This window comes from Sturnus vulgaris, unplaced genomic scaffold, assembly GCF_052056855.1.
Source record: "Sturnus vulgaris isolate bStuVul1 unplaced genomic scaffold, bStuVul1.hap1 Scaffold_180, whole genome shotgun sequence".
In the NCBI taxonomy this organism is placed as follows: Eukaryota; Metazoa; Chordata; class Aves; order Passeriformes; family Sturnidae; genus Sturnus; species Sturnus vulgaris.
Window position 1 is genome coordinate 3,110,862 of NW_028276110.1, and position 9,484 is coordinate 3,120,345.

General features: G+C 49.3%; 1 protein-coding gene across 1 annotated transcript; it reads right to left on the bottom strand.

The window, feature by feature from the left end:
• Nucleotides 1-8,139: 8,139 nt before the first annotated feature.
• Nucleotides 8,140-9,137, bottom strand: LOC148218563 (olfactory receptor 14J1-like). The gene is made up of 2 exons (XM_088157823.1): nt 9,129-9,137; nt 8,140-8,793 (listed from the first exon to the last, which is right to left on the bottom strand). Exons 1-2 carry the CDS (start codon nt 9,135-9,137, stop codon nt 8,140-8,142), a joined length of 663 nt encoding a protein of 220 aa, XP_088013949.1.
• Between the last annotated feature and the right edge of the window lie 347 nt (nt 9,138-9,484).

Sequence of the window (9,484 nt, forward strand, 5' to 3'; positions counted from 1 at the left end):
CAGTTTGTGCTTCTGTCTCTTTAAAAGTCATAATTACACTGTTGTTTTCCCTTAGGGCAGCTCTTTTTGCTTCATCATCGGCCAAATTGTTTCCTCTTGTTTTAATGTCTCTCCCCCTCTGGTGTCCTTTTACGTGTACAACTGCTATCTTTTTTGGACCTTTTAAAGCCTCAAGTATTTCACTAACTAATCTTTGGTGTATTAATCCTTTCCCTTGAGTGTTTACAAATCCCTTTTCTTTCCAGATTTTTCCAAAGGTATGCACAATCCCATAAGCATACTTTGAGTCCGTGTATATGGTTCCCTCTCGATCTTTTAATAGCAACAATGCACGGAGTAATGCATAAAGTTCACAGGCTTGTGCTGACCAGGATGAGTTAAGAGGACCAGATTCTTTTACTTCTAATTTTTCTCCACTAATTATGGCATATCCAGATTTTCTTTTCCCATTTACCACTCTAGATGATCCATCAATAAATAATTTTTCTCCTGTTAACAGTTCCTCTTCCCTTAAGTCTGGACGTATTTTTGTTTGTAATTCTATGACCTTTATGCAATCATGTATTAATTTTTCCCCTGGGTCCCCATACAGAAACTGGGCTGGGCTTTGTACATTTGTCACTCTTAATTCTAATTCTGGAGAGGTTATCAAGATACCCTCATACTTTAATATTCGACTGTCTGTTAACAATTTTTCAGCCTTTTGAGCAAGAACTCCTCTAATGTTATGGGGAGTGTATACTACCAGTGGTGCCCCAAAAGTTATTTTTTGGGCCTCTTCTACTAACAATGCTGTTGCTAGCAGAGCTTGTAAACATGTTGGCCAGCCCTTGCTAACTGGATCAAGTAACTTGGAATAATATCCCACTGGCTTTCTGTTTCCTGCCCAATCCTGAGTCAATACTCCATAAGCTGTTTGATAGGTTGTATTAACAAATAATTGAAATGGCCTGTCAAAATCAGGAAGGCTTAAGACAGGAGCTTGCAGCAGGGCCTCTTTAACTTGCTCAAAATTTTCCTGATCCTTTTCAGTCCGTTTTAAGTGATTTGTAGTCAATTTTTCATATAGGAATTTTACTCTCCCACTAAATCCCTCTATCCACTGCCTACAATAACCCAGAAGACCCCAAAACTCTCTTAATTCTCTTTTAGACTTCAGGGATCCCATATTCAATATTCCTGAAACCCTTTCAGGGGGTCTAGTTTTTTCCTTCCCTTACTGATCCAGTGACCTAAATAACGTACTTCTGACTCCACAAATTGTAACTTTGACCTGGATATTTTTAACCCATTTTTTCCCAGAAAATTTAAAAACTTTATAGTACCCTTCCTAGATTCTTCTTCAGTTTCTCCTGCTAATAACAAATCATCTACATACTGTAACAACTTAATCCCTCTAGGTAACTCAAAGGACTTCAAGAGATCTTCTAATGCTCCCCAAAAAGGTTTGGTGACTCAGTGAAACCTTGGGGTGTTACCATCCACCTAAGCTGTTCTCTTCTGCCTGTGTCTGGATCCTCCCACTCAAAGGCAAAATAGTCCCGGCTACTCTCATCCAGAGGGCAAGTCCAAAAAGCATCTTTTAAATCCACTGCACTATACCAAGTATAATGAGGGGCCAATTGGCTTAGTAAAGTCCATGGATTGGCCACCACTGGAAAACGAGTAATGGTGCTTTGATTGACTGCCCTGAGATCCTGAACTGGTCGGTAACTGCCATCAGGCTTCTTTACCGGCACAATGGGGCTGTTATGTGCTGACATGCAAGGAATACAGAGCCCAGCCAGAAATCCCCCCTGAGCCAGCAGCTCTGCAGTGGTGGCCACCAGGCTGGCTTGCCCAGGAGGCTTCTGGCCATGGTCTGCAGGGAGCTGCTGCTGCCAAGGTGCCTTTGGTGCCTCAGGCTCTGCCTGGCACAGGTCCCACCACGGCTCTCTGCTCTTGTGCCCGAGCCCTTCCCTGTGCTGGGGCTGGCCTGGGGCTTTTCCTGCAGCGGGACCTGGGCTGGCCATGGCACAGGAAAGGCAATTCCTGCTGGAGCAGGAGGCTCTGCCTGGAATGGGCTCAAACAACTCCAGCAAAGCCCTGTTTGCAAAGCCCCAGGGGGAAATGAAGAGGGAGAATCACACTGCTTTTGGGGTGAATAATGCTGAAACCAGCCTGACTCCTCCATCCCAAAGTTCAACATCCTGAGAGGGAGCTGGAGCTGTGGCAGAGCTGGTAAAATCCCCAGAGAAAGGAACAACCAAGTGACACCACTGAGAACTTGTGCAGAGCTGCTGAGCTGGCACAGCCTGGGCACATCTGACTGACAGGGCAGCACTTCAGACTGGAAAAGCCCCATCCCAAATTTTAGTGGCAGCATCTCCTGACATTTCCCTTCTTGGGTGGGTGCGGAGATTCCTCCCTGCAGTGGAGACACCCCTCAGGGTCACTGCTTGAGGCTGAGCTAAAGGACCCTGAGCCCAGGGTCGTTGGTCTGGGGGAGTGACACCCATCTCTACTTAGTTCTGCTTTGATACAATTGCTACAAGTGCTACAATTTCTAGAGCACTACATTAAAATAGATGTTACAGCTCCTGTACTGTGGAGTAAATAATTCTGATTAAGATCTTTATGTCTAATCATGATCATAATCAATCATATTTCTATGTATATAAATACTTCTGGTTTTCCATTCTTAATGTTGAGGGACAAAGTTGTACAAAGGTTCAATTCCACCTGTATAATCCTTTACACATAAATCCTTGACAAAGTCTGGGGCTGGGATTGGATCCAGGCACTCCCAGGCTCCTCTCACAGAAGGAGTTTAGAAAGCCTGGGGGTCCTGTTTTGGGGGAGCTTGGGGGTGTAATTGGGGTGTTGGGGGTCCTTTCTGCACCCAACAGGAGCTTCTCTAATGAACTTTGCCTGAAGCTCCCACTGTGCCCATGACAGGAACCCTTGTGAGTGTCTGTGACATCCCGGCTCTTTGGCAGCCTGGGCACTCCTGGGGTGTCACCCTGGAACCCCTGTGAGTGTCTGTGCCCTCACTGTTCTTTAGGAGCACAGGGATGTCCCCACTGGACTCCTGACACTGCCTGTGACAAATTGGCTCCTTGGCAGGGCAGAGACACCTCTGTTGTCACTGTGGAGCCCTGTGACTGTCACCTCATGAGCCTTAGGAAGATTAAGGAGCCCTGGGATGTCCCCATGGAGCCCCTGTGACTGAGTGTGACCAAACAGATCTTCAGGAGCCCAGAGACCCCTCAGATGTCCCCATGGAGCCCCTGTGCCTGCACGTGAGCTCACAGCTCTTGAGCAGCCTGGAAATCCCTGGAATCTGTTCATTCCTGCTCTGCTGAGGACGGATCCTCAGCAACTTGGAAGTTCTCTAATGACTTTTAGTTCTCCAGAGACTCGTTCAGCTCTTCAGTTCAGGAATTCAGTGACAAAGGCTCCTTAATATTTCAAAACACCCTAACAAAGCAAGCCCCTGGGAATAATTTCATTTTAAGTCTTTAATTCTTCTGTGGTTAATAATACAGATTTCAGAAATGTATTCAAAGAGAATATACCAGGTTTTGTTTAATTCAGGGACTTTTTTTGTCACATTTAGTTTTGTTTTCCTTTTTATAGATTAATATCAGTAATCTCCAGTTGATATTGATCCCAAGAACCTCCTAATGCAGACTGAATAGATATGAAAATCAAGACCCTTTATGTCTGACAATCAATCAGACTCTGTCCCTACCCTCACCCCATCAATTCCCTCATCCTACCCCTGGCACTCAGAGCAGTCCTGTGCAAATCTGAGCTTCCTCCCCTCCAGGCTGTGCCCGCAGCTTTCAGCTCCTTGGCTCCAGCTCCCACCTGCTTTCCTTGGAGAAGGAGCTGCCTGAGACACAGAGGGATGTTCATTTATTGCCAGCAAACCAAAAGCAGGCACAGCTCCATAAAAAACAGAATTCCAGCCCAAGGAGTGCTGGGCAATGGAGCCACATCCAGGGTTGTCCTCAGGGCTCAGGACTGGGGCCAGGGCAGTGAAATCTCTTTCTTGCTGGTCTGGACGAGGGCATGGAGGGCACCCTGAGTCAGTGTCCAGGTGAGCCCAAGCTGGGTGGGAGTGTGGCTGTGCTGCAGGGCAGGAAGCTCTGCAGAGGGATCTGGACAGGCTGGAGCCATGGGCCCAGGACAATTGGATGAGGTTCACCAAGGCCAAGGGCTGGCTCCTGCCCTGGGCTCACAACCACCTCAAATCCCTGGCCATGGCCTTTCCTGATCCCCACTGCCTCATCTGGTTTCTGTGCTTTGGGGGTCAGGAACTGGTTGGACTTCAGAGGCTGGGAAAGGTTTCTCTTCATTGCTAACATAAAAATGTAAACATCATAAAATTTAATAAACATTGAAACTTTTCCCTCAACAATGAGAGACATCCCAGAAGCATCTGAGAGGTCCACCATCCATAGGGGATTTCTCTACAAAGTTGATTTTAGGCACAGATGATGCTGCAATAGGTATAAAAACAATCAAGGTGTTGTATCAGGATGCTCTGCTGGGAGTGGGGTTAAAAAAGCTTGAAAAAAATCTTCTACATGCAAAAGTTTCAAGGCTGATTGAGCAAGGGAATTCATGCTGTGTTTTGTGTTGTGGAAATACTGAAACCAGCCTGACTCATTTAAACTCCTGTCCTTGCTGGCATGAGGAGCCCCTCAGCCTTCCCTGCTCCAGGCTGGACAAGCCCAGCTCCCTCAGCCTCTCCTCACAGCCAAAGGGCTCCAGCCCCACCTTGGAGGCCCTTCCCTCACCCTGCTCCAGCTGCCAGACATCTTTCCTGCCCTGGGCAACCCAAACCAGGCCCCAGTGACCTGGATAATCCACGTCCTTGATGTCCTGGTCACACAGTCTGGCCCCTTGTCCCCGTGTCAGGCTCTGGGGTTGATTTGTGGAACATCCTTGGGGGAGGCTGTGGCTCCAGGTGGACCAGGGGGATCCCGGGGGACAGGGGACCCTGCTGGGCATGAACAGCATTGGACTTGTCTGGGGAAACTGTGAGGGGGGCTGGGGCAGAGTGACCAACCCAGTGACCTCACACAGCCCTGCTGGGATGTCACACAGTCCCTCCTGTGATGTCACACAGCCCCTCCTGGGATGTCACAGCCTGCCCTGTGATGTCACAGAGACAGCCTGTGATGCTCAATGACCTCACATACCCCACTCTGTGATGTCATAGCCCACTCTGTGATTTCATAGCCCACTCTGTGACCTCATGTTACCAGATGATAAATTGCCTGCCCCAGGTGAGCTAACACAATGTTTGTTCTCCAAAACCACTGGCCTCTGGAACCTGCACAATGCCCGTTGTGTGAGAAGGAGAACTGGAAGTTCCCCAGCCTCAGTGTCCTGCCAGCTCAGCCAGGCTGAACTGGAACATTGGGGTCCATGACCATCAGGGACCACCAGAGAGACCCCCAGGACAGAAGAAGCCATGGGTAAAGGGGAGGGGAAATACGTTCATGATTGTGGGCAAATGATTATCATATGTGTGTTCAGTCCAGGACAGTCAATGAATATGTTTGCAAAGTACAGAATATCAACAGAAACTTTCCTGTACTCAGCATGCACGGCTTTGGGAGGAGCTGTCCCCCTGTGTATCCAGCCAAATAAAGAATGCTGCTTTTTAATGCTATATTGGTGTTCAGGAGTTTTTAATTTTACTGAATTTTTGGTAACACTCGCACTGCCCAGGGAAGCTCTGTCTCCAGCTCTTCACAGAGAAGGGCTGGTGGGAGATGTGGTGCTCAGAGGCTGTTTGGGGTACACTGACAATGAAATTATTGAGTTTTTAAATACTCTGTGAAAGAATGAGGGGCATCTACAAAACTTCTACATTGTACTTAGAGAGAGCAGAATTTGGCCTATTCAGGGTGCAGTTTTGGAGAATACCAAATCAGGTACTATTTTTTTTTTTAGGGAAACAGCCTTTAAAAAGCAAGGTTTCCCAGGAACAATGGAGACAATTAAAGAAAGAAATCTTGTAGGAGCTGCCTGTTTCTCTGTGCCAAAAAGTCAGATAGAAAAGGAAATGACTGGCCTGATAGGGCATGGAGCTTTTCCAGGAACTCAGGGTTAAAAGAAGGTGAATCACCTTTGGACAGAGGACAGGCAACTCAGGAAGTGTTTCAGGATGTCGCTAAGTAATGCAGAAAGAAAAACAGAGAGGTGAAAGCTCTATTAGGATTTAACCTGGCTGCTTCTGTGAAGGATAGCAAAAATGATTTTAGAAATACATTAATGGCAAAAGAAGGGAAAAGGAGAAGTTCTATTGTTTATTAGGGGGGATATGGTTACCAAAGATGAGGAAAAGGCTGAGACACTTAACCCATTCATTGCCTCAGATTTCAACAATAGGACAAGTTGTCCCCAGGACAAGTGTTCTCCTGAGCTGGTAGATGGGGACAGGGAGCAGAACAGACCCCTGTAATCCAGGAGGAAGCAGCTGGGGACCTGCTGAGCCACGCAGGTGCTCACAGGTGTCTCTGGAAACAGATGGGATCCATCCTAGGGGGATAAGGGAGCTGCTGGATGAGCTCCCCAAGCTGCTCTCCATCATTTCTCATCAGTGCTGGCTCAGCAGGGAGGTGCCAGAGGACTGGAGGTGCCAATGGGAGCCCATGCCCAAGAAGGGCTGGAAGGAGGATGTGGGGAAGTGCAGGCCTGTCAGCCTGACCTGGGTGCCTGGTGAGGTGATGGAACAGATCACCTTGAGTGCCATCACAGGGCACCTACAGGATGGCTGAGGGATCAGAGCCAGCCAGCGTGGATTTCAATATCTGCATTGATGATCTGGATGAGGGCCTTGAGTGCAGCATCAGCAAATGTGCAGATGGCACCAAGCTGGGTGTGAGTGTGGATGTGCTGGAGGGTAGGAGGGCTCTGCAGAGGGACTGGGACAGGCTGGATCCAGGGCCCAAATCCAACAAGGTGAGGTTTAACAAGGCCAAGTGCTATGTCCTGCACTTTGGCCACAACAACCCCTGCAGTGCCCCAGGCTGGGGACAGAGTGGCTGGACAGCAGCCAGGCAGAAAGGGACCTGGGGGCACTGATGGACAGCAGGCTGGACATGAGGCAGCAGTGTGCCCAGGTGGCCAAGAAGGCCAATGGCACCTGGCCTGGATCAGGAATGGTGTGGCCAGCAGGAGCAGGGCAGTGATTCTTCCCCTGTGCTCAGCACTGGTTGGGCAGCACCTCGAGTGCTGTGTCCAGTTCTGGGCCTCTCAAATTTAGGAAGAACATGGAGGGGCTGGAGTGTGTCCAGAGAAGAGCAACGAGGCTGGTGAGGGGTCTGGAACACAAGTGCTGTGAGGAGTGGCTGAGGGAGCTGGGGATGTTTATCCTGGAGAAGAGAATGCTCAGGGAGACAAGGTGGTGTCAGGGCACAGGTTGGACTTGAAGATCTCCAAGATCTTTTCCAGCCTTGCCGATTCTGCGATTCTCTGAAACCACCCTTGGAGCATTTGCAAAATGAGCCCTGGGCCTCCTCTTCCCAAGGTCCAGCAGCCCAGGTCCCTCAGCTTCTCCACACAGCCCCAGGGCTTTTCTGTGCTCAGCATTGGGCTGGCCAAGTGTTGTGGAGAGAGCCTGGCCAAGGAGCCTGGAGCCCCCAGGCCCTGGCCTGAGGTGTCAGTGCTGCCCCAGCAGTGCCCATGGCCTGTCCCTGCTGCAGCCCCGGCACTGCCACCCCCAGGGCTGTGCCCGGCCCCGAGAGCACTCAGGCCCTGCAGCAACACGTGGGCCAGGAGGGCAGTGGGGCAGTGGCATGGGAGCAGCACTGGCAACACCAAGAGCTGCTGCTGGGCACAGCTGCTGTGCCAGCACTGATCTGCCCCAGCTCTGCACACAGACAATGCTGCTGCAGCTCCAGAGAAGGGAACAAAAGGGGAATCTCTGGAGAAAACTTTGCTGGCAGAGAGATCCTTTAATTCATTTAAAGGAACTGAGATGGCAGCCCCTCATTCACGCTATATGGGCCCACAAAAAACAGAGGGAGAAAGAAAATGAAATAATGCACAAAGGATGACATTCCTTTGTGGAATATAATAAAATACTATAACAAGTGACAGAAAAGAAAATTCACCCACTAAATCGAACACATTCTGTTAAAGGTTACTATTATTATAAGTGATTTGCAGAGATTGGCAAGCAGTTTGCTTTTTCTTAAAACATCCAGTAATCAGTCTCCACAGTGCAGCCTTGAGCTCCTGGTTCCTGAGGCTGTAGATGAGGGGATTCAGCACTGGAGGCACAGCCGAGTACAGAAATGACAGTGACAGATCCAGGGATGGGGAGGAGATGGAGGGGGGCTTCAGGTAGGCAAAAAAGCCAGTGCTGATAAAAAGGAAGACCACGGCCAGGTGAGGGAGGCAGGTGGAAAAGGCTTTGTGCCGTCCTTGCTCAGAGGGGATCCTCAGCACAGCCCTGAAGATCTGCACATAGGAGAAAAGAATGAAAAGAAAACATCCCAAATATAGAAAAGCATTAACTGCAGTGGGCCCCAGTTCCCAGAAGTAGGATTTGGAGCAGGAGAGCTTGAGGATCTGGGGGATTTCACAGAAGAATCCTCCCAGGGCATTGCCCTGGCACAGGGGCAGGGAAAATGTATTGGCTGTGTGCAGCAGAGCATTGAGAAAGGCACTGGCCCAGGCAGCTGCTGCCATGTGGGCACAAGCTCTGCTGCCCAGGAGGGTCCCGTAGTGCAGGGGTTTGCAGATGGACACGTAGCGGTCGTAGCACATGATGGTGAGAAAGGAAAACTCAGAAGAAAGAAAAAAGGTAAAAGTAAACACCTGAGCAGCACATCCAGCATAGGAGATGTGTCTGGTGTCCCAGAGGGAATTGTGCATGGCTTTGGGGACAGTGGTGCAGATGCAGCCCAGGTCGCTGAGGGCCAGGTTGAGCAGGAAGAAGAACATGGGGGTGTGCAGGTGGTGGCCGCAGGCTACGGCGCTGATGATGAGGCCGTTGGCCAGGAGGGCAGCCAGGGAGATGGCCAGGAAGAGGCAGAAGTGCAGGAGCTGCAGCTGCCGCGTGTCTGCCAATGGCAGCAGGAGGAAGTGGCTGATGGAGCTGCTGTTGGACGTTTCCTCACTCTGGGCATTGTGGACTGTTGAAACACAACATTAACAAGGTGGGACCAACCTCTTTGAATCAATCCTATGTGACATATAGAATTCACTAAAAGCTACTTATCCTTTGGAGAAACTTCATTTAGGATTTTTATTTTTGAGCTTTGTTTGTGCTGCTGAGTTACTACTTCACTGAGTTACTGCTCTCAGTCTGAACACTGAGGAGCCCAGAGGGAAGATAGGGCTCCCTGATCCCCAGTGCAGTCAGTCCTGCTAGTCTCACAGAGCTGAACTTTACTAATCACACCTCCCTCTAATTCAGGATGATTGTACTTATAACATTCTTGAGAAATAATGTAGTCTTTTTGAAGGATCTAAT